This window comes from Hetaerina americana, unplaced genomic scaffold, assembly GCF_022747635.1.
Source record: "Hetaerina americana unplaced genomic scaffold, ioHetAmer1.1.p SCAF_4, whole genome shotgun sequence".
Lineage (NCBI taxonomy): Eukaryota > Metazoa > Arthropoda > Insecta > Odonata > Calopterygidae > Hetaerina > Hetaerina americana.
In genome coordinates, this window is record NW_027286985.1 from 76,852,259 (window position 1) to 76,878,375 (window position 26,117).

The following is a 26,117-nucleotide window of genomic DNA, read 5'->3' on the forward strand; positions in this document are numbered from 1 at the left end:
CGATGACCCCGCTGCCCAAAGTAGCAATATGTCCTCCTCCTATGGAAAACAATGCCGCGTGTGTGCCGTGTCAGCCACGCGTGGCGTAGTTTCGCCATCTGTGCTTTACGCACATCCGCCGATGCCCCTCCTTCGCACGCTCACCCCCTTGCTCCTCCCATTCATGCATCCACTGCTGCCTCTCCTCCCCTTAAAAGCGGAGGCCCCCATCCCTCCACTCTCCTTCCCACACCACCTCTCCGCTCCCGCCTTGAGCTCTCCCCCGTCCACTTCCTGCCCCACTACCGTCCCTCACCTCCGTCGCCCTCCACTTCCCCTCCTCACCTCAAACCTACTCTCTCTCTTCCCCCGCCTCCCGGCCGACTTCCTGCCCGCGTCTTCCCCCACCGTTCCCCAGTCCTTGCACGTCCCCTTCCCAGAGGGCCCGTTTCACGCCGTGGACGCTGCTCGCACACAAGCCAGTAGATACCAGTCATCTCGCCGGCAGTCGGAGAGCTCGGTCGACGACGTCTCGCTCCTTTTCATCACGGAGTGGAAGAGAGGAGGGCACGTTTTTGTCTCCCTCTCCATCTCTCATTAAAAGTCCCAGAAGTGTCGTCGTCGTCTTTACGTGTGTTCAGCTCTCTCTAGCCCCCTACGGTTGTGAGAACGAAGGAACGTCGACACTCCTCGCCGTGCTTCAGCGGCGCAAACGTTCTCCGGAGACAGTAGTTACTCATCTGTTGGCCGCAGTCTCCGATGCCGCCGCTCCTACCAGAGTCGGCGCACCCCCCCGTGTCCATGAGTCCCCCTCGGTGCCCGTGAAGGACCGTCGCGTGCCATCCTCGTGTGCTCCGCGGGAGGATTTATTCTTCCCACCCCCAACACCGCGTCCCCCCCTTTGATGGCCGGTGTCCTGCTGGACAGAAGGCCCCCCCTCCTTCCCCGAGTGCCCTCGAGGAGGGCGGTGGCGGGGTTTAAGGGCGAAGGATCCCCACCCCTCTCGTCGCCGGCAAAGGACGACGGCGCCAGGGGCGGCAGGTCAACGGCGGCGCCGGCCTTAGAAGTCATGGCCTCGGCATGTCCTCGTCTTCCTCCCCGGGCCACAGGTCAGCAGAGTTCCTTAACAGTTTACCGATAACATCATCGAAGACGTTATTTTTTTTACATGTTTGTCGAAGATTGTTTAAAAAAATTAGCATGTCAAATATTGAGTCAAATCATATAGGTGGTTGTATGCATATTTGTTTAAAAACGATGAATGGTTGTTTCGTACCCGCGAATGTTATTCCTGTGATAATCGCGGGTCCTATCCTAAATCTTACATCTAAAAACATCAAATGTGATGCATTTGATGTTTTTAGATATAAGACTGTTGATAACGCAGTCATTAATTTGGAGGAAATGATTTATCAATTCGAGTATTTCCGCCTAACCCCACCGATGAAACTAATTTTTTTAAATTGGTGTAAGTATCGAAACTCAGTTTTGACTTTCTGATGGAAAATATTGCCATGCCGAGTATACGAGTATTGTTGCATTGTATAACAAATGAGTTAGGCTTAAATATTTTGCGAGCGGCGTATGTTACATGACTGCTGATTACAGATGCTAATGGTGAAACACTTTTTCATAAATACCCTTATTGTCAAGAGCAGAGAAAAACCAGGTAACAAGAAAATGTTTCAGCGTGCCATTTTTCTCTATGGTGCAATTTATGTGACGTAGAATAAATATGCATGTGAAAAGTGATGTGATGATTTAAATCATTCTAGGGAAACAATTAATAATTGAAAGCTTCGCCGGACATCAAAGTGTATCAACATGAAGACGTAATTCTAGGATATTTTTCGCAAAAAATGACCGTCCCTGTGTCCTGAGCACGCTCTCCTCTCCTCTTCCCATCCGTTATTATGGCCCCAACAAATGTGTCTTACCTTTTTTCTCCTTCATGGAGAGGTAGGCGATGGAGTAATTAAAACTCTACCACTCGTAGGGAATACCTGTGATTCTCCGTCTCATTACCATGCAGTTGTCCATGCGGTATGCATCCTATGTTCAATACCCATTATGCGCCCGGCAAATTATTTTCTTCTAGTCTTAGGCCATTAGTCGAACTTTCATCAGGTGTCAGCGAATAGTCGCATCCCCTCCGAGGGGATTTATGCGTTTTGTATCGACAGTTCGGCACGTTTTGCTTTACGTGATGCTTTCAAGTGTGCATCCAAACTTGATCGCATGACAATGTAGCATACGGTGCAAGCGTGCATCCAAACTTGTCCAAACGTGATTTGGAACGGCAGTGCTTTTCTTCGGTGGGAAAATCTTATGAAAATAAATTCACAGAAATAGGAACTTTACATGCGCATAAAGAGACAATTAGAACATGCTCTGAAATGGATTATATCGTTCTCAATTTTCCCTTATGAATAATGTGCAAGCATTGTTATTATTGTTGCGAGATAATTTTTATCTATAGCACCATGGCCGGTCATGTATGCTAATTGGTGTGCGATAAATGCGATGTATTTCTCAAAGTTCACGAAGACGCATGCATTATAATGCTGGTGAAAAAGTAAGTAATGTGAAGCGGCCTTTAAAAAGAACAGACCGTGCAGTGTATGGCATGTGGACTTGCAACTGCACGAAACGGGTTTCGAGTGTCGTGGGCTTTCTTGTTCTTTCGGAAAGTGAAGGGATGGCCTTAACCTCCTCCTAACTTCAGTGCCCCACGATTTTTGGCTTCCCTCAAGGCAAGGCCGGTATTTTTCAAGTGGTGGTACACTCATCAATAATAGCCTAGTTGTCCATGTTGATGACTGGTACCAGACATCACGTGTGATATATCGGATCTTGAATTTGATTTACAGGCCTCGTTAAACCAGGTTTAAACCAGATTATCATAAATCGGTCGGTTTGGCTTGTTGTATTAACGTTTAGGCTCCCGTAAGCATGGAATACTCATCCCTTGACCTCCGTCATGGTTTTAGAATCGGTTCGCGAAATTTATTATCCTAGATGAACGGATAAAAACAAAAAATGCTTTTAGTGTTTATCAAACGATGCATCTATTAATTTTGAATACCTTGAAATAACTCCTCGTAATTACATTTGAATGACCTTAATCATGCATATAAATGACTTGCTCAGAACCGCGATGATGTTGTCAAATATTGTTGGGAAAATTTAATAGAGCCATTTAAGCTAACCCTTTTTACTCTAAAATGCAATCGTAAACACCTATAATCATTAAAAGACATTGGCCATAAGATGACAGGCGGTGAGAGAAAAAACTCTTTTAATCGAACTTGGGTGATGTTTACTGTGCGTTTAAGATGAAATTCGTCATTCCGTCGTTGAACCATCTCGGACCTTGGTGGAGTGCGCGTCAGCGGTTTCATTTTGAGAATTCCGGTTTTTGTGGCATTGACATGGGCGAAATTTTCGAGCAAAAAATGAAGCCAGCGTACGGAAAGTCAGAGAATGAATGCCATGCCGGAAAGAAAACGTAACCTACATTCACCATTTTCCGGCTCACCAAGCATTGTAATCCCATCAGTCTTTCGGTTATCTGGCCTGTTTAATCATATTGCTCATTTTTTTCGGTGTATCCAAGGCTGAAATATTTTCCAGCCGCGTAATATATTTAATCCATTTTCCCATTGCCCGGGTCTTCAAAACGATTTGAACTCTACGGTTAGTGGTTCAAAAGGGCCAACATATGATAACCTCAGTAAATTGATGTCCAAGGTAACCTAAACAGATAGCGATCCAGTGTTTCTTATACTTAATATGTTGAGCATCTGTTAAGGAAACGAAATGAAATTTGAGCCTTTTAATTTTGTCACAGCGTTAGGGAAAAATCCACTGTTGACATTTCTTATTCTTGAAAGTATGGGTCATTCAAGAATCTTTAAAGGACCCTGCCTTCATGTATATCTGTCAATAGTAAATGAGGAGGTTGGTTTCGCGGTAATCGAATCATTCTTAAGAGTATGAATAATAAGCCTTTGCCGCTTTACCCTTATACTTGTAGCCGCCGCGGTGGTTCTTGAGTGAGAGCAGATGTCCCAATATTCCTAGTCGGCAAAAGTTTCATTTTTAAGCGAAAAAGATAATATTTCTGAATTCGCCGATTCAAAATTACATGTAACTGAAATTTGAAATTTATGTTCGCATCAAATGTGATGCTTTTTATATTTCTACGAGATACCTGTCAGAAAGGAGTCATGTGTCTCTACCACTAAAGAAGTATGGCCCTGTTTCTTAAAAATATATTATTTTCGTGTAAATGATAAGCTCTGGGCTTCTCATATTCTTCTGGAGGTTGGGAATTTTATATTAAAGATTCTTTTTATCTTTCTCATCGCTCCCTCCGATGGTAATGTATCCAACCCATGTCGAAACTCATTAACCGTCGCTTGGATGTTTCCCCAACCTATTCGAAAACTTCGATGGGTTTGTGAAACGTCAGACCGATTTTACCTCAATTCGGGGATGAATTAAAGAGGGAAAACAGTAAAAAAAGCCGCGAGGGATCATTTGATGGATTCCGTAGATCGCAGCGAAGAAACCAGCATTAGTTGTCTCTTCCTAACGTGGGGCGCGCCCATAGATGAAATTTTTCTGGGTTGGCCCCCTACTCGGAGGAGGAAAAACGTTGGTAGCCTTCGGATGCCTCTGAGCAGTGAGCTAACGGGGCGTGAAAGCCCTCCCGAGAATTCCGTGGGTGCTTCGGGAGGACTTGAAGCCAGAGCCACTCACACATTCATCCGCAGAGATGAGGTTGGGAGGATGGCTCTTCTGAAATTAAATCGTGACGAGGGTGCTAGAGGAAGGAAATTTTTATTCCTATCTCAATTCCGCTCATTCCCATTCCTAGAGAATAGGATTCCGATCCACGTCCTCAGTAAACTTCCAATAATGTCACTGTTAATGTAGGCGCTACTACAATACTTCATCAAGGTTTTTGCATAACTTTTTCTTTACTATTCAAATTTATATTAGTTTTTAAATAATTTTTATCATGTATTCTTGGGTATGGGGAAGAGTGGCGTAGTATTATCCCGACCCAGTCTCCGGGTGAAAGAAAGAATAGTTTCCAAAGAAATAAATTCAATTGCCCAGAAGAATATATTTCCTCTTAATTCGTTGTGTGTGTTCGTCTTTAAGCGGGGAAATTCATATTTCGAAAATTCTGAAATAATTGGAGTTCAAACTTTCTTCCTGTCGCCGCGCCAAATTTCATTACAAGTGAGTCTGGCGGAATGCCAATTCTCTCTCCCCCAATTTTTTTTTATTTGACATCAAACTGCGTCCTCAACTGTACGCAGGGTGAGTGAGTAGGTGTAAAATGGGAGGAAATCCGATTTTTCGAAAATTTGGTGTCGTTTGAGCATGCATCTCTCTCTCAATGAGTTGGCATTTCCTCCTTAAATTAATTAATGTCTAACTAACTACCCGTCGCGAGGCTGTGCGGTACGAGGTATTAAAACATCTGGAATAATGAAAAGAGAGGATTCTGGCGCAAGTGCTATAAAAGAAAGGTAAAAAAATTAGAAAGGGAGTTAAATTCGTTCCTTATCTCCTGCGACTTGGCTCTTTTCGAAGCACTCCTACCTCTGTGCATAAAATTGGGGAAACTTTGACACAGTTTATCATGGAGACGAAATAAGGAGTTTTAATGTATTGAATAAGTCGAAAATCTCCAGAGATAAAAACTGGCGTATAGTCGAGGACTTAAAACCTATTACCATCGGGCGACAGTAAAACCTAAGTAAAAGCTTATTTATTTTTTTATTCCCATTTTAAACGGATTTTCACGCTCAGTAGCGCAGTAGTGATTAGTTCCTTAACTCAGCCAAGACCAGGGGACTGGTTTCAGTAATGATAAAGGAATTGTTAAATTATATGCCCTTGTTTTCAGCTTTAATGTAGGCGATCCGTAACCCCTTTTTTGTTTCAAATGATGCTTGGAAATGGATGAATTTTTAAATATATTGTAATAGGTACCTATGATATCAAAAAACGTGGAAATTTCTAAATTCTCTGGAATTCCAGAAAAATCCAGATCATTTCACCTTCCAATTTCTCCCGTCGTCAACCTCCAGGCCTAAATAAAATCTCCTCGATATTTTAATGTGTGATATCAATGGCTTATCCCATTGCAGTTTAGCGATACCTGTATTCATGCGTGTGCGTGATTTTAATTGCCAACATTGATCCTCTTTATGAAAGCATTGTTAAGGTTACGAGTGGGATCACATAAATCTCATGGATATTATCCGTAAAGAGATGACGGGTGTGACATGGGCTAGGCTTGTCGGTATCTTTGCACTTGGAGAATGTGGCAAATCGTTCACCATACTGTGTATGAATTGGGCCTTACTCTGGATTCAGTTTATAATGCATTGTGATTTCGCAGATTCCTTACAGATGCTGACCCTGTCATATAATTTCAATGATGCATAAATGGGGGTTGTTAACATATGACTGTGGATAATATGACACATTGACACTATGTGGATATATTTTTTCATAATAGCCTGATCGATATGAATAATTTTCGTTGCTGAGAACTGATTTATGTATATACACACACATAATAATATGTATGTGTGTGTACATATATATATATATATATATATATATATATATATATATATATATATATATATATATATATATATGTGCATAAATTTATTTATATAAAGGTAGTGCTTTTCGTTAAGAGGGGCAATCAAGTATTTTTTTAAATGCCCAAACTTACCATAACCGGTAGAATACCAATATGAGAATGTAGACGATAGTTTTGAGGAACACAGTGGACGATATTGCTTTATATACCTGATTATTATCGCCATCATCGATTCATCGTCAGTATTTTGATGTGTCAACTGTATTGAGTGTCGATAATGTAAAATGTATATCCATCGACGCTTCCAGGTTTGCCCTCCGGATGAACGTCGAAATGTAATCGGCATCCGATCTCGCAGCGAGCCGGCGTTTCCTGCCGGGTGAGAGCGGTAAAAACGGGTGTGCGACAACTCGTAAGGCGTGTCCGTTTACATCCACGCTCTTTTTCGCTCCAGTTGCGCTCGACGTCTCTCTCTCCCTCTATCTCCCGCCACCACCCCACCCCACTGTTTCCCTGTCCACTGTTTGTGTACCACCGTCGGCCGAGTGCTCTTTCTCGGTCGCCGAGTGCGGATTTCCGGTCAATCGGCTTAATTCCAGGGGTTGTGCAAGCTACTGTTTGAAAGTAGCACCGCCACCGTTAAAGCCGCTCGGCCTGAGGAGATAAAAGAAGGGATGGAAGCGCAGACAATGACGACTGGATGGAGGGTCTCTCAGCCCGGAGTCCTTTCCACTGTTAACCCTTGTCATCCACCAGGGAAAAAATGAATGGAGAGAAATATGTAAAGAGTTCAATAGTTAGATTGGAAAGTGAAGTGTAAGGCACCAACATCTTCAATTGAAAATGCAACCGATAAAGCAGCGTGGTGTGTGCCTACGGTATTGCAGTTGCTCATTACCCTGCTGCTGGTTTTTATGTTTATTGGACATACTCGGGGAGTATTTTCCATTACTTTTCAGTGTACTTAGGGGCGCTATTTCAATTATGTAAGGCCTTTTGGAGGTGGAGAGTGTACTGTTTCATTTCGTTTTCTTCGGCGGTTGAAGGGTAGGTTCAGGAAGGATCTTACGTAAGGTATACTATTGCGTTATTTCAGCCATTGCTGTTGAATAATTAATTTTCCTTCATCACCCTTTGATCACTCTATGTTCAAATTCTCAGCGATGAAACGTTGCTTTCAGAGTTATAATAAAATTTATTAATTATAATGAAGAAACAATGAATTAATGGAGCTATTTTTCCGCGAAAAACACCTAATTGAAGTGATAGTCGCAGGACAAAATTTTCTCGTCAATCTTTCATGCGCTTTCTTCTTTCGTTTAGAATAAGTTCGCTGGTTTGACATAGGTATTAATTAGAGTGCAACTATTTATATCGTAAGATCGGGTAGAAAAGGGTTAACAACTTACAGATCCTTACTTGGGGTAAAGTCAAAAGTGACCTCTGATGTAATTTAAGGACGGCCTCCTATATGTTTCGAGTGAAAGGCCGGTTTACTGAGAAATTTATTTTGTGGTGACTCCGGTATCAGGTAATGATTTTTTGAATTTGTTGTTAAAATTTTAGATTGAGGGAACCCATTTCACTCAATACATATCGATCGAAAATTCTCGAAATAGAATCCCCACCTGCTAGCGAAAAGTGGCGAACTATCGCTGGAGTGATATGCTGTGGTGACGTTACCGCTCATCATTGACTCCAGTTGCAGCCATTATTTCGCACTTTCTACGCTCGCGCACTCAAACAATATGCCCCTTCCGCTCGCTTCTGGGTTTATTTCCTTCCTTCGTCGACGCAGCCGTCAAGTGTTTCGGTCATCGTCACCAATAATCACAGCGTGAGCTGGCCTGCATGAGTCGTAAAATCGTCAGAGCTCGAGCGAGACAAGAGGAATTTAGGGACCTAGCCCGATGGCCGCACGTTATGTCTGTTCTCTTTGCGTTTCTAGTTCTTATATGGATTTCGTTGGTATATGATAACGTCGCCATGTGCATGGACCATCAATCGAAAATTGGTGCTAGAACCAGCTCGGCTCGATCCGCCGATTTCGTCATTAATAGCAAGAGTGCTTTCTTTTTATTTGGGTTCTCTTTTAATCTTCTGAATATGGCCTCGGTTATATAATGAAAAGGAATGGGATAAATTGTGCATCAGTTATTAATGGTCATCAATGTTAGTCATTGATAACAAACAACTAGCCTTCTTTTAACTTGCCCCAGAATAGTTGGCTAGTTTTTGAAAAATGAGGAATTCACCGCTCACCTACTTTTGAGCAATTAAAATGTCGTGGATTCTTTTTAATTTCTCTGTTTTTTTATTGCTATCGGAGGTCCTTCTCAAAAAATATTCCTGCATGGAAAAATAAATTGTTTTCGATGACGAATCTCGTGAAAATTGATGAAGACCTATTCTCATCTTCAATGTGATGTGCCGTTCCACATTTACAATTTATCCCCAATTTTGTGTGCAGACTCACGTAATATGCATAGTATACTTTGCTTTAAAGCTGTGTACATTGCCATTTATCTTTAGCTTTTTAATTTGTTTAATGTACCAAATTTTAGACATTGGAATGCAATGATTGAGTAAGCGTTGTCTAAAATTAGAGGTTTTTCCCGAACTTTGTACCTCATCTCATTTACACAATAGCCCGCAAGTTTCCGCAAGTGCGGATGGTGTTAAGGCAGTAGGCACACATGAATTATATATTTTTTATTTTATCTCAATAGTCGAATGTGCTAATACATTTGGGGGCCATAGTATTACCCTCGGTGTAGCAAGAAAATTCAGGTGTCCAGTATCTTTTCAAAAGTTAGTTTTGGCTGCTGCCTTCGTGAATTATGAGGCTCCCAACTTAGTACCTCCATCATACCCTTCACGCTTACTCCCTCCTCGTGGCAATTTTTCGCAGATCTGAAGGATTTTCTCTGAACCTTTTCCAATTCCTTATTTAACGTATTTTCACCATGAATTCAAACTCCGTGGCCATTTTCTGCTATACCTGTGACAGTATGCTGGCGTTCTCTCATATAAATGGTTAATCTTCAGTTTTATCCCCTCCTATTAAATTTACTTGAAAACTTTCGCAGATGGCAAAATTGGCACTTTTTTAATACTTTATTTGGTCCTAGCATGTAGTATATGCTAGTATCTACATGTAAGTGTGCATTGGTTAGGGGTCTCTCTCTGATAACCGCCTTGTACGTACTTTTCTGTGGTTTAGTGTGGACTTTTTCCTCCTTCCTTCAATCCTTGAAAACCTTTCCTCTTCCTTAACCTTTTCGCATGATACTTGCACTCGCTGCCTGACACCTTTTAGGTGTATCGCGGGATATTTGTGTAGATGTATTCTAAATGTTACTTCATTAAAGCGGGGATATTAGCCTCTCCAGCTATAAACTATTACCAGTGGTCGCAAGGGTGATTAAAGATACTTTAAACTACAAATGTACATTTATAAGGCAAATATTTTGTTATATATTGAGGAAAATAGTTAAATATTATTGGCCTCACAATTTTGAAATTGGATTGAAAACTGAAATTAATAATCTAGTAACCGTCGTATTGGGGGAATACATTAAGCCTCTTGAACTCAACTATAATTAAGGTAATGTAGGGTCAAGCAATATTAGGTGTCTAAGGTGTTAAGCAATCTATGATAGGAGCCCCTGTAAACTCGAAGATTTTACTATAGATCAAATAAGTAATTTACAGAGGTTTCGATCGTTCAACTTCCCTAGTGGCATCGAGTATGTCATCCAGTTTTCCATTGTATCGGAAGATAAAACATCAGTATAAGCGAGGGTGGTAAGAGTCATTTTTGTGAAAATTGTTTATATTCCGCTTGAAAAATAAACTCGTGCAGTTTATTTTCTGACAGAATAAATATGCCATGCCGACCATGGTTTCGACATTTTATTTCAATTTTCAAAATGACGATTGCGTTTTGACAAGACTCGTTTACACCTCGGGAAGAAACAGAATCAGAGGACGAGGATAGGTACGGAGAACGAAGAAGGCGGTGAAATCGTGAACAAACCCAAAACAACACACTTGAGAATTGAGATAAGGCAGTAGAGGAAGCACTATCTGTATTCTCTGTTTTCTCTTTTCTAACCTCGACCCTTCTATTTTAACCTCCATTCTACTTACCTTCCTTCACTTTGAAAATGATATATCATGTAGAAAACGTGATCGATATCTTACATGCTGTTTAGAACGTAACAATGTGACATTTATTCTGCAAGATGAATGCCATAAATAGAGACAAAATTAAAGACACTGTCGAATAAATCGTTGCAAAGATTCCTCATCTTGCCGCAGAATTCAGGAACGGATAAATAAGAGAAGGAAACTTCCACTCGGTAACCCGTCTCAATTTTTACGACACACACATACAGGATTCGACCGCCACATTTTCGTGGATTGTGTTTTAACACCCTCTCTCGCACGGCCTTGCGCCAACTCACTGTGGACTATGTGGACAGAAGTGGATGTAGATCCTGCTTGGGAGTGGTGTAATGACGATCGTTAAGGAGCGGCGGGAAAGTTCACCTTTTTGCTTCCTCAGAATTCGCTCGTACCATTATTATCGCTGGACAAATTAAGGCGTGGTAGTTATGGTTTCATGGTCCAATTGGTTTTCAGTTACGCTGGAGGATCCGCTCGACCCCTTCATCTCCGACTTGGTTCCGGGACCGCGATGTTGCTTGGTGTCTCTTTTTATAGAGGCAATCCATTTTATACCACCTCTTCCGTTTTTCTTTTTTCATGTCGACCTTCTTTGAGGTTTCTCCGAAGCGTTTCCCGTATTGTTTCATTCTTTATGGGAATTCTCCGATCAAAGATTCTAAAGGTGCCGACCGTCGAGGCGTGGCTTCTTCCATCCTTTTCCCCCCGCAGAATACGCGCGTGTACGTGGCCTCTTCGTAAATTTTTGACGAAGGGTGCTTTATTTGTTTCCCCATAAAGAGAATGCCATACCGAAGGGAGGGCGCGCGTTCCCGAAACGGGTTTTCAGTAATTGTCTTACGGGAACGGTGGCCTGGTGGATTGTTGATTGGCTCTTCAATCGTGCACTGTTTTAAGTGCCACTCTCGCACTTTTGATTCAATGTTAGGATGAACGTTGTACCAGTCGAATGCAAGGTTTAAATATTTTTTTCGAATCAGTTTGTTTCATCCTTGGATACATTTTTGACCATGGTGAATACGTGCATCAATTCAGCGGTATTTTACCTGCTGCGTTCATGTTCTCTGTCGAATCGGCCTATGTTGGCGGTTTCGACGTTAGACAAAGTTTGTGAGAGCTCCATTGTTAACTATTTATTTAGGTATTTGTACCTCATTTAGTTTATATCTCATACTTTATTTGCTCAGTTCTTTACTCTCTGCGCAATGTAGAGGAAGGATTATTATTATATGCCTTCGTAATGTGTAAAGAAAGATTAATGAAGTGAGTCGTTATGTTATGTTGGTAGAAATATCTGCTTTTTCGTCAAAGGCTTGTCCACCCCACGACCGACAATAAGTAAGTAAACCCAACGACAGCAAACTCTTCGGCACTAATCGAACTTTGTTTCAAACGCGTGAGAGAAGGGATATCCCCGTTAGATTGTGATAATACTCTCTGCCCTCCACGAACATCTTGTGCCACCGAAAGATCATGTTTCTGGACATGGCTGACTCCCCGTAAGCCTGGTTAATCATACCGACAGTTTCGGTAGACGATTTCCCAAGCTTTACCGCAAATTTGATGGAATAACGCTGCTCCAAAAACTTCGGCATCGCGTTCCGTGACGTGGGTCGAGCGTGGAGGTTCGCGTTAACAGAGCTCCTCACTACACCACAGCTCAGAGCCGACTGCCTTTTTCAGCGTCGCTTGCCAACATACCCCTCTCCAATCGCAGCCCGTCAGAGCGGTGCTGGGCGCGCCTGGGGCGGCGCGCCCAGCCCAGGAGTCAGTACACTTATTTTCCGGACGAACCCTGTATACTCTCGGTCTTCGGAATTCGAAAGTTGGATCAATCATGTGGCGTGATGCAGAAATGTTGTCCCTAAGATCTTGTCGTTCGAATGTTTGCTGGTCATCCGAAGCATATGAGTCTAAAATATTCGATGGAAAAAAACTTCAGCGATCGTTATCCTAAATAATGGGAACATATGAGTTCTCGTACGAGGTTTTATGAATTAAATCTTGTCTTGTGATTGTATTCAGGTATCAAAAAGGTAGGAATGGATGCACTGTGGTAAAATAACAGCAATTTTATTAATTAATTATTATCAATGGATATGGAATCGATTGTTGACCAAATAGATCATGGTATAGTTACAGAACATCAACATCTTACCATGCATATCTCCACGATGGCGTGTGGCAGTGGGTGTTAGATCGCAAGGCACTGGAGTAATTATCAATGTGGAAATGCGTTGATATTTTTCGGGTATTAAATAATATTTTATCATTGAAAATTGCAGCTAGGGGTGCATAGCTGCTAGCAGTTTCACGTAATGTAGATTTCCCAAATATCATTCGGGGAAGGAAACCGAGGGAGGGGGTCGGAATAAAACTTAAACGTGTCACGGAGAGTTTGGACGTGTCGCATACGTAATTTTCTGAATGACGTGGTATTTAAACTTAGATCGCAGTCCAGGGTTTTGCGTGTGCGGCGGCTTATGTTGCCCAATATTTGGGCTGAACCTCGGGGGTGCCGCCGCCTCCTGAGCGTATTCAAATGTGTGCGCGATGTTTCGCTCACGCCTCTCGACCGACGAGAGCGCGAACGAAATGCATACGGTCAGCCATTCGGAATCGTCTCCCTCCCCTCCTCTCTCTTGCTCTCCCTATCCGTACTACTCCTACGTTTCATTTTCGTCTGAAACCGCGCTCCTTCCGGACTCGTGTGACGAATGAATTTCCTCCGTCGTAGTCGGTGGGCGGGCGGGGAATATGGATATGTCATTCGGAAGAGAGACGGAAGGGGGGAGTGGGTGCGGGACGGGAGAAAGCAGGAGTGGCAAGTCCCCCACGGAAGATTCTCGTGAATGAGCGAATACATTCGGCATTCTCATCGGGGGAGGGGCATGTCACGGCGCCCCCTCCCGCCCTCCCCCACCAATCCCCTCATGACCCCTTCATTGGAAGCGGATATCCGGAGCGATGACTAAGTCTTCCCCGTAATCACCCGCATACATGCATACTTCGTCCATCAAACTTACCTCCCCTCCTACCCACCCCATCCCCCGAAGTCATATCCAACTGTGGAGAGCGCGCAATTTTTTTTTCTTGAACGGATATTCTGTGTTGTCGGCAGTACCACCACGTTCGCATAGGTGTGACAAGGGAGCTGCTGTCCAACGTCCCTCGCTGGCTTTTCACACTCGTTCCTGGTCGGCTGTGTGACAGAATAAAATATTTCCCGTCAAAGTTTTCTCTCGGCATTCTAAAGTTCCTCTGGAATAATTTTCTCCGGGATGTCATTTGTCATTAATATAACCTAACAGCGGCATGTCCAGAAATCGTTCCCGAGTGAGAGGGTCATTTTTCCGAGGCGGATGACTACCAAAGAGGGATGTTTAAATGAGCAGCATCGGTGTGCCTTGGGTAAATGGATTGCATAATATTCCTTCCCTCGCAATCTCATATATGTAATCTACATCTACAATACCGTCAATATAATGGTAGCGCTCTGGAGTTGATTCGTTTGGCCAAATATTGGCACTTGCATAGCTGTTGTTTTCAGCCAGGGCATTTTAATCATGATTCTCGATCGGAAATTTCCATGGGGTCACCGCCTCTCTGACCTCCTTCCCCTCTCTACTCCGCTTCGCTCTACTTTCCGTTACACCTCGCTGCAAAGGCTGTTCAATAGCTGTAACTCTCAATATTTACTTCCATTGTCGCCATGAATTAAAGCTGTTTTAATCAAGTATTCGTGAAATGGAAAAGAGATTGTAAAAAGGCCTCCCCATCAACTATTGTTGGTTTTTCAGCCTTGATTTTGTTGGTAATCGCGAGTGATACAATAAAAGAACGAGTATTTGGTTGGTTTTAGTCTTGCTGATATAATTTTGTGCCAAAATAATTTCCTTGCTGTCAGAAATAAACTCGAGTGTCAGGTACCTTCTTGAAATTCGTAGTTGTGTCTCTCATCCTTACACTCTACGTTGCTGTGAGAACATTTAAAATGAAAAGTTTGTTAATTATGTACCTGCCGACCTGGTGACTTGTTCATTCACCAGTGATGCCAATTGTGCTCGTTTTTACTTTTCCAATTCGTGCTATCCCGTGGTGATATTTGCCGAAAGGAAAGTTTTAAGGTTTCCACATTTTTCTGTCAAATTAATTGCTTCATTTATTTATTTAGTACTAATCCGAGAACAATCAAGTTTCGGCCTTTTACACATGGGTGTAGACATAAAATAAAAAGGAAAACCGCGAACATCTAAGCCCTAGGTGGAGGAAAATTCACCTTGTCTGGAATCGAATCCACGACCTCTTGAGTTATCATGCGAGGAATTCACCCAGCCGGGAATGAGGCTGGAAAAATAAATAAAATTGACTCTTCAATTACCTCTCAAATAATCTCCCTGAAGACGGACACGTTTTCCACGTCGACTCCGTGATTCATTAGTTGCGGTTAACGCTTCCCCTAGGGGTCCCAAGGTTTTGGAAAAATCGGCCGCTCCGTGAACGAGTCTTCTCCGTCCGGTCTTAGGTCCGTTGTCGCACAACGTTTGGCCCTCCTTGAACTGTCACACTCGCGAACGCACATTTTATACAGACCCATAACCGCATGTTTCATTCAATTAACGATGAATTTTGAACACCGTAACAAGTGGAGAAAACGGCTGATTACGCGCTTTTCGTATGCACGGCGACGCCATTTTAAGTATTGAAAAAACTTTTCACTCTAGTGGCAGTTGTACAATTTCCGTGCACTGTACGGTGCGTTCATCTTAGTTTTGCATTTATAAAGAGTGTCGTTGTGTTTTAAGCTAAATCACATCTTACTATCTACGAAAAGTCCCGAGAAAAAAATTAGCTGACCTTAGAGCTTGCAACAAAAAATGAATGAAAAAAACGTCAGACAGACTGACGTCACTTCCTTTCTAGGTACGATTTATTTCGGTCGTTTCTCTTATTTTCCCCCTAAATTGGGGATTTAGGACACATTTTGAACTCGGCGCCGTACTACTCGGATTGCACAACCCTCCTATCTACATAATGAAATATCTGGACAAAGTTGGAACGGCATTGTCATTCACCTCTAATGTACGCGTGGGAATCTGCCTTCCTCATTTCAGATCCCTTAAGTTGCAAATATTCCTTCGCAGATTGCCTCTCCTTGGCAATAAAAAATATTTCCACATCACTTTGCATTGCTTATTGACTTACATAGATGTCGAAACTAAGGTCATGCCTCCGTTAAACTTCATAATGTGGCATAGGAATTCTCAGCCATGTTGTTAACTAGGTATGAATTACTAATCTAGAGTGTGTTGGAGTCCTATGCGGACCACATTCTTCTCTCATCAATGTTGGAAGCGGCTCGTGGAGAGTTTCGGAATGTAATTTTGAGTGTGCGGTGGAAGAACTCAAAATGAGGAGCACTTTTCACCCAACACTCATCGCACGCTAACAGGCAGAGGAACTTCCGGAACTGAATTCTCACGAAGTGTGCTTTTCGGAGAACTCGAGCTTAATTTTAGTTTCCAGAGTTTATTGCTTCTCGCGCACAAAAACTTGATCGCGAAAGCGAGTTCACATTGTGCCGTTCCACGAAATCAGACTACAAGCATTTTTCTTCAAATGTTTACCGGATAAAAATGTGGGGTGATAGACAAATGCATGCCTGTCACGGCAAACCGTTCTAGTCATCGTAAATTCCGCGATGTGACGATTTTTATCAGATAGTTTAATTTTCACGTATGCTAGCAATCAACTTCGTAAATGCGCCTGACTTTGGGATTTGGGGGATGAATTCTAAGGTTTGTGTCGACGCAAAAATAGTCGTTTCTCAACGACCCCACGAGTTATGACGATTTTTCGTTTTCCCAGATATCTATCATCGCCCACAAAAATGTCAACTACTGTCGTCAGTCCTGATGGATCATGACAATTTTTCCACCCCAATTTCCCGCCTGATGCAGACGTGTAGTCAAGGGTGTTTCCATGCATCGTCGACGAAAAAATTGTCGACTTCTATCTCGTCAGTCCTGATAGATCATGGCAATTTGTCCATCCGAATTTTCCGCCAAAGGCTGCCGCCGTCAAAACTCTAACCATGATAAACAATAGTTTTTGTTTGCTTTGTCGCGCTCAGTCCATCGCTGTGATTTTTTTTGCAAGCATTTTTTTCAAAGGATACGCTTTCAAATTTGATTCATTGGATGGTACCCGTGTGTGCTGAAAACATGGTACGAGAAAACGGTATCGTCACGCCCATCTTCAACATTAGCCGCGGGAAATCCGTCGGGGAGCTTTTTTTCCATCTCTTTGAGATTCGAGCGAAAAGGCGCTTTTGCTGCCAGCTTTCGCAGTTAATATCTCTTAACACCTGAAGGATCCGATCGGCTTCACTACGGCGGAATTTCGGCAACAGCTTACGCCATTTCGCTTAATACCCATCCAACAAAAGTAGCCCGTATTGGACGCGATGTAAGTAATTTCTCGGCGTGGGTGAAGTATTCATTGTTCTCTCATCAACGGTTAGGACGAGTCGTGAATTCAATAACTGGGCTGAGTACATCTGTCGTCGTGTCGCGTAAATGTCGTACTAAGGGTCGGCCCCCACCCATCCCCTCTGTGACCCAAATAATATATAAGTGCACCGATATGTAGTCACGGGTGACCGTCCTTCACGTGAAAAAAATCGCCCCGGCCTCCTAGGCGAGTCACCCGTCCACCCTCGTTAACTGCGGGTGATGTATCACGAGCTGGGCGGCGGAAGTTACATCACGCGGGTGGCCCTACCTAATTGACTGATGGTCACATAATCGCCGCCTTCATCTTCCGCGCGACGCGTGCTATGCCCTTTCGACGTCGGGCTCCCGTCCCCTTATGCGCTGCTTCTCCACCTTTTTCAAGCTTGCTGCTCGATTAAGTTGATCTCGATTAAGCCGAAGTCTCGCGTTGGTCCCAGATCTTATTCTGACTTAATTTCACGGGCGTGAGTAAAATTCATTGGTTAATGATTCTGGAACTTTTGGAAAACCTGAATTAAAAATGGGAAATTAGGCAGAGAATACCAACTAAACTGTAGGAATTTTCATTATTAAAGTTACTAGTCCTAAAATCGCAAACAAAGTTTTTATGGCTTAAATTACTTCGGTACTTAGTACTAAGAAGCATAGATTTACAATGCTGAATAAAGGAGCAGTATTTTATCGTGAAATCAGTAAAAAAAATTTTCTCAAAAACTTTTTCTCCTTTGTTTTCGTGTACAAAACTCCATATTATCGGATTGAAGTCATTCTGGTTAATGCTACGTAGCACATTACTGATCTTTTCGTGAGTTTTAGCTCTATTATTTAAGCCGTATTGATATAATTATTGTGTATAAGCCTTTAACAACTTATTTTAACCATTGGAAATATATTTTTCTCACTTGGAAACACCCGGATGATAAGATAATTTCAAGGGAAAAATCAAGACATTTTATAATGAGATACGAAACGGGACAATGAATGCATTGTAAATTTGTGAGTATTATTTCTTCAGGTAGTGTCTGTTTGCCTTGACCAGATTTTCATGATCACTAATGATATCTAATAGATATTTACACGCGTGATACTGTGGTCACGAATTGTTCGAGGGGATAAGGATTCTTCGCCTTTGTGAGTAAAGTATGTGGGATTCACACATCATATTGTATTGCTATATTTTGTGCTGATTTGTTTCGAAAGCGTTCTTCGCAGGCTACATCTACAATCCCACGGTTTGCTCGAAAAGTAGTTTTCTTTAAAATAAATGCAGTTGGTTGAATGATTTCTACAGGTACTAGCGGGGAAAAAACTATTGCTTCGGTTGGCACGCTGCTAGGAAATATGCTGACACGTTAAATACGAGTAAAATCGGGTCCTGTGGACGAAACAGCCGGAACTAAATCAAATGAGGGACAAGTCCGGGGAATCCGGGGTCGCCTTGGTCACCACCCTCCTCCAAACCCGATCGTACCGTTCGGTTATTCGGGGCCTCTCCTCTGGAAAGGGAGAGGAGAGAGGGAGGGCATCATCGCGTGGGGGTCTACGGGAGGGGGAAAGGGGCCAGTGGCCACGACGCCCCAGCACCGGCTAAGGCAGCGTAACAGACCGGATTTGTTTCTTTCATTTTTTAACCCCCCCATACTCTCTCTCTCCAGGCCATAAAAAATAATGAATAAAAGTAGGCCGTGACCACAGGTAGCTCGGTCAGTTATGATAGCCTTCGCCCCCACGGCCCCTCCCTCTTTTGTCTTCCCTCTCCCCAGGGGTGGTGAGAGAGAACAGGGTGGAGGTTGTAGGGGTACCAGGGAAGGGTATATTACATTCGTGTGACTGGACGAGGGTATTTTGGGGAGGGGAACAGGGGGGTGGGCAGTGGAAGGGAGGTAAGGGGCCAGAGAGACAAGAGCGGTAGGTCATGTGAGTTCAAGTGAGGGGGGAGGGAATTGTGTTGATGTGGGGGAGAGGCGTTAAGGGTAGGCGTTTATTTGCGTCCACCGTCACGTGCCCCGTCCGGCCTTTTTTCTATCAAACCCGGCTAGGATGGCGAGGGCGGGGGATCGGTTGGATGGAGTGTGGTCTGGGACGGGAGTGAGTGTGGGGGGAGGCTGATTGATGTTGGTGTAGACGGGAAGACAGAGAGAGACGTCTCGTTTCCAAATCCGTCCTTGCCGGAGACCCCAAGGAGATTGGAAGTGGATGAAGCGGCCTTGCGGTGTGTGTCTTTGTGTGTGTGAGTGAGCAGTCGCTAATGAAGTCTAGATGTCTTTAAATGAAATGTTTTCTTCTCTTTTCTCTCTGTCTTTCTGCGCTCACCCTTTTTCCCTTTCCTTGCCCTCCTTCCGCTCCCTGCACATATCTGGGTAAGATCCCCTTTTCGCCGTAAGCCCCAACCTCATTAGATAATAAGCACCGAGGATCAAGTGACCACCAAGGTTATTCCAGCCTCAAGAGGGGCGGGACGTTTTCCTGTAGGAGTCCCGTACTTCTGAGTGACCGTTTACAAGTTGGCCAGAGTTATTTTTGGATTTTGGATTGGATTTTTTATCGAGAGTGACTAATACTGTCTGCTGACATATTTCATTATTATATGCAGTATTTGATGTGGAGGTAAACCGCGGTTTCTGCGTTTACATGCTAATTGAAACGCATAACGCCTACGCTGGTGTGAGTCCCCCATTACTCATTATCAGCCTTCAGCTTAGATCTTATTTATGTTTATGGTTTACTCTTGATGTGAATTACTTCACTTATGTCATTTCACTCCATTGGCAGCACTATGAAACAAGTCGTTCCCATGACAGAATAGAGTAGAACAATGATTGATTTTCTAACTGTTGTTTTTATGTGGCAGGTGTTGTTATCTATTTCACTAATGAAGATGTACCAGGAAAAAGTTTTAAATGAGGTTCTGCTGGTAGTGACTTAAAATGTAAGGTCGTGAAATCGACGAAAAGTGATGACATGAAGAATTAATCCGTTAGGAGGACTCAAAAGTCATGGACAGTTGCGCCAAAGTAATACCTGATTGATTGATTCCCAATGATGATGGTGATGAGAGATGCATGTACGAGGGTCATCCGGAAAGTAGTACCCGTTCGTGCCGCATGAAGTGCTGACGACGCGAGTAGCCGCTGGACGAGGTCAGATAGCTTCAGTGGCTTGTCTGCCTTCTCTGAGCCAAGTTGCGTGACGCTAGCATTGCCTGTGTTGTTTCTGTGATTGTTTACAATGTTTAAAAAAAATGAGAACGCCGCCAGTTGTGAAGTGAGGGCAGTGATTAAATTCCTCAATGCAAGAAACGTTCGCCCATGTGATATTCATCGCCAATTAAAGGAGGTGTATGGAGACAATGTAATGGACGAGTCGTCTGTTCGGCGGTGGTGTCGCAACTTCAACATGGGGAGGGGGAACACACACGACGATGAGCGTTCGGAGAGACCGTCTGTCATTACAGACCAACTGGTGAGCTCAGTTGACGAATTCGTGAGGAACGATCGGCGCGTCACAATTGATGACATCTGTGAGCATTTTCCCAATGTTTCTCGAACAATTGTTCATGAAATTGTTAAACACCATCTGCATTATGCAAAAATTTGTGCAAGATGGGTCCCTCGCAAGCTTACAGATGAGCACAAAACCAAGCGTTCTTGTTCATGACAATGCCAGGCCTCATGCAGCTGGGATAACACAAAAACTTTTGCAGCAATTCAAATGGGAAACTTTCGACCATCCACCGTATAGCCCGGACTTGGCCCCTTCAGATTTTCATCTCTTTACAAAGCTTAAAGACTTTTTGGCAGGAAAAAGATTTGACAGCGATGAAGAACTTAAAGAAGGAGTGACCCTGTATCTCAATGAGCTGGCGGCGAAGGACTATGCAGCAGGAATACAGAAACTTGTCACACGTTATGACAAATGCCTTAATTTGCTTGGAGATTATGTTGAGAAGTAGTTTAAAGTATCCTCTTTCAAATAAAATTTTTTATGTTTGTTAATATTTACTTTTGTCTTTTTATTTCAAGAACGGGTACTACTTTCCGGATGACCCTCGTAATTGCAAATGAATATTTCAGTTAGTGGGCTTATGGGGACTATCAAGAAAGTTATTTCCCCCTTTTCACATTCATACGAAGCGTTGTCGTCTCGCGTGGTATTTCTTTTCAGGCCTCAGGATAACTGAACATATATGATATATTCATGATAAAATTTAAGTTTATTTATATTTCATTCTTTTAATGTTCACTTTTCAACGCTGAGTAAAGAGATATTTTTCTATCACCTTATTCAAGCAGGGATAATTGTATTGCGATGAGAAGTGATGCTTATGAAGAAAGCAGGTTTCAGATTCATTCTTTTTGGAATCGTATTCAGGGGTTTTTATTTGATCCGTGAATTGAAACTCTGCCGTAAATTTTTAAATACTTCTGCACGCTTGCCTCTGTAATTGGATCCGTTTCATGCATACATGTTTTCCTTTTACCTCCTCCAGATGTGGATGCTCAAATGTCAGGGCAAGTTCAAAGAGTACCAAGTGGAGTCTCACGTTTTAACGTCCTTCCAACCCCAGGCCACTCGGACTCAGGCTATACGCCCATAGCCTTTATCGTATTAATTTCCTGACCTTCCCCTTTCAAACAATTTTTATAGGATTGGAATTTCATTTCATGCGATTCTCAGGTTAGACTCGTTGGGCCTTATTGTTAACATCGGATATGAAATAGATGCAAGGCATTTCATTGCAGTAAAGCGTCGGTGAACACGTCGAAATCGCGCGAAATGTTAACTCCGCTGCAGAAAATGAAGTAAAGAGGTACACATTATTTTCCGGCCGCTCCCAATCCCTTCATCATCGCGCGCTAGTCACCGAATGTCGGGGAAAAGGAGGAACTCTACCTGTGCCCTGACGTAATTCCCGGGTAATGTCTCCATGCCTACGTGACCCGGGGGCAACGGGGAGCTCTCACCCACTCAGGTGTCCAGGAGGGAGAGACTCGGAGCGGCCCGCGGTAGGCCTTTGTTCGAGACTTTCGATTCCGGAGACTCGTGCGTCTCTGCGGACTTCCATCTAGGTGACGCGATCGCCCGATCGTGACTCGATGATCTTCGAGGTATAAAAATTGACTCCGTGTGTCTCCCGCCCTTTCACTCTCCCTCTGCGCAGTAGTTATTAGGGGAGGCGACCGACAGGTAAAGTCATTTGCGCCATAAGTGATAGGTGGGTAATATGGTAGAGTTAGGAAGTTCCGGGAATGGAGGGGTGGAGAGAAACCCGGTGTCTACATTAGCCTACTTTTGACGAATGGCGCCAAGTGATCCACACGTACCGTAGCTCCCCAAGTATGGGTCGGGATGCCGCTGAAAAAACTTGCTAGATCTGAGATTCGAACCCGGACCCTCGGAGTGGATAGCAATTATATTAAACACCACAGCATCGAAATCTCACCTCCACATGGTTTCCACCGGTAAGGAAATGAAAGCCAAAATTCAAGCAAAGAAAGAAACTTGCTATTCCTAAGAAATATTTCTATTGCATTACGTAAAAATAATTAAGGAAAAATTAAGATCAAATATCACGCCGTTATTCAATAGATAATAGGTATTAGTATAAACCAGTTAGCCATTAAGTACATATAAACTGAAAAAAAGAATGTCTCTGTCTTCCTTGCTTCATAGTTTTTCGTATGTAAACAATAATTTGATTATTCCCGAATGTTTCCACAACTCTTGAGAACCCATCATATTATCTGATACATTCGTTCTTGTATAGTATCGGATGTATTATGTAGCAGGGCATTTTCTGGGGAAAAGTATTGAGTGTGATTCTTGAATTTGATGTAGCAATTTTCAATTGAGCAAAAGAAGGAAACATAAAACTTATACCAAGTAATGGTGATATTTATGCCCTAGTTGGTGTGATGTACGCTACTACTGCCAACCATTGCTACTACCTGAAACAGTGGCGCGATATTTTAGAAACGGATGACGAAAGTTATGAAATTCTAAACTCTCTGTCAATGCCAAAGGCAGGGTAAGCTTTTGAAAATACTCAATTCGTTTGATTGAAACATCTTTCTGCATGCGTGTGATTATCATGTTCCCTGAAGCGGCTGATGATGTAGTACATACCAAGTTGCCTCCCCGGTGCCTCGGCGAGGGAGGAGGGAGGGGCTAGCTGCGGATGACGGGGGTGCATGGTTGGTGCTCGTCACCCACCGTGAGGACACGCATCTCGGAACTCCGTCACCTCGGAACCACCGCATGGGGTTGGCGGCCTCCCCCGCCACACGGCAGGTCGCCCCCTCGCATCCGTCGAGCACACCTACCCGAATCTCACTCCTTTTCTCCCAGCCATTCCTCCGTACCTCCATTCCTCAATATCGCCAGCGTGGTAGGGAGTGTCACGTTTCAAGCTCTCCAGCGAGGCCACCCCGTCCCTCAGTCTCAAGCCGTCGATTGGTTGTCATTAAAAATAAAAAAAAACTTTAAACGAATCGTCCGATTGGGATGGGAAAGATATTCCGTCATTGCGACGCGAAACATTTTTGATTTTTTTTGTAAATTTGTAATTCGTGCGATTTGGGTCAGTACTCCCCAAATTGTGGTGGATGTGGAAACTTTTTCGAATGCCAGGAACGTAGAAGGGTTTTTTCATCTTTGAGGGTATTCAGATGTTTTGTGACAAAATTATAACATATTCTTATCTGCAAATTATAAGAATACGAGTGTATGTGTTCAAGTGAGAAAATTGTGTGATGTCCTTGTCGCAGAATGTTCGACAAGTGACTGTAGGGTAAAGGGTTCAAATGTTTGGTGTTGCCTCTGGAACCTCACCCTAGAAGCCCTCTCATCACGTTTTCTGCTTACTGCGAGGTTCGTGGAACTTAATGGAAATCCGATGTGGATTCAAGGAAAGGATCTGCCACCCCCTCCCCATTAAAGTTCTTAGGGCAAAGTTTGAGACGATCTCTGTTTTCCCTTATCAAATCAACCTCCTTTTTTAGGAATAAATATTGATTTAGCATAGCCTCCACGGTCCTTGCGGGTCTCGTTAAATCATTTGTCTTTTTGAAATATTTCCTTACTGTTAAAATTATTTTGAAATAACGTCTGTGTAGGGTTAAATATTTTTAATTTAGTGGGGCTGTCATGCAATGTGAGTCACTTTTACCATTAGTGTCCTTGTCAGCACAAATTTTAAATATAAATACGAATGGGTACGCAAGAGCATTAATGATAAAGGGAAGTGTTTGTGTGTATATATGGATGTGTATATATATATATATATATATATATATATATATATATATATATATATATATATATATATATATATATATATATATGTGCACATACGTACATTTTTTTTAAACAAATATATTTTCTGTTAAATTAGGTGTGTGCTTAAGTATGGAATGGCAGATATTACGATTTTAGGTGCTGGAAAATGTCATTAATTGTGATTTTTGATACATTCACCTTGCAAAGATGTACACAAAAGAAAACAGGTTAAGGGATTTGACAAACCTATGAAATCTGATAACATTTTGAAAATCATGTCATCGCGTTTCCGTCGGTAATCGAAAAATCGCGTAGAATTATTTTATATACACTCTACATTTTCCTTTTTGTCGTAACTGCTTCATTTTCATCATTTATGTAATAGTTTCAGAATTTCAAAATTACTTTAAATGGTAGATGAGTGTAAATTCCTTCTTTTCATAGTCCATTGGGCCGTTGGATTTGATCACCCGCGAACTAATTCTCACAATTATTGAATACTTCTAGCTGTCTGCAATGAATGGACGTGGATATGGGCGTGGGCACATTTTAAATATTTGCCAAAGTACACATATGAATCTTGAAGAATGAAATTCAAATTCTTGAAAGTTTTGAATATGTTGCATGGTAAATGAAGTTTTTTTTCATTGGCCCACTTTTCCCATTGCAGACATTGGTTTTATGATGAGTGACTTATTCCAAACCAATGACTCCTTCAATGCATATTTATTAGACATCGTATTAGGTTTTCCGAGCTTTTTCATCTCTCTATGTCCAGATGTTCTCGGGACGACAAGGAAAGCATTGGGTGTTTCTGGTCGAGTATTCAATCATCGTTTGTCATGTCAGCTGTTATCTTGTAATTTCCCTGTGAACCTAAAGCTGCTCGCCTTGTATAAATAACACTTCTTGACTACTTCCAAGATATGCATATATAACATAATCCTATTCTCCACTTACACGTGGGGGATGTGAAAAGATTTCACTTTATCGAATTCATTGCTTCCGATTGCTCAAATCGTAGGTTTGTAATTAACGTTTGCCAGTGAATTGAAAATTTCAAATGTAGCTATTTAATCAGCCATGGGAAAAGTGTAGAATTTTGGCATGACCTTCGTATCCAGGGCTATTAAGGTACCATGTTTAATTATTATTTACTTTTTCTAGATATTGTGATATATTCTTACGGCACTTATAATGTCATTGCCTTCTCATGCGGAGGAATGAATATGTATATTTATTTATAATATCTACTTTAGTTATTTTGCAGCAAACAAAAGTAACTCGTGAAGTAGCTGATTCGGTTTCCTGGGCGTTTGGTTTTGTTACCTTTGATTTGGAGTCTTGAAATATTTTAGCCGTTCGAAAAAATACGTGGCATATTTTAGGGCATGAAAATTATTTACAATTTGAATTTATATGGTTTCACGGCAAATGTACTTACAATTTTCTGATTAGCATGGCCTCAAAAAGGACATGCTGGATGAAGTGGGGGAAAATGCTTCATAACTTGTTTC

General features: G+C 42.4%; 1 protein-coding gene across 1 annotated transcript in view; it reads left to right on the top strand.

Moving 5' to 3' along the window:
- Positions 1-494: 494 nt before the first annotated feature.
- LOC139692623 (E3 ubiquitin-protein ligase HECW2-like) overlaps positions 495-26,117 on the top strand; it is a 172,927-nt gene continuing 147,304 nt past the window's right edge. Inside the window, exon 1 of the mRNA XM_071590916.1 lies at positions 495-1,088. Within this exon, the coding sequence (XP_071447017.1) occupies positions 884-1,088 (205 nt within the window). The 5' untranslated portion in view covers positions 495-883. The remainder of the gene's footprint in view (positions 1,089-26,117) is intronic.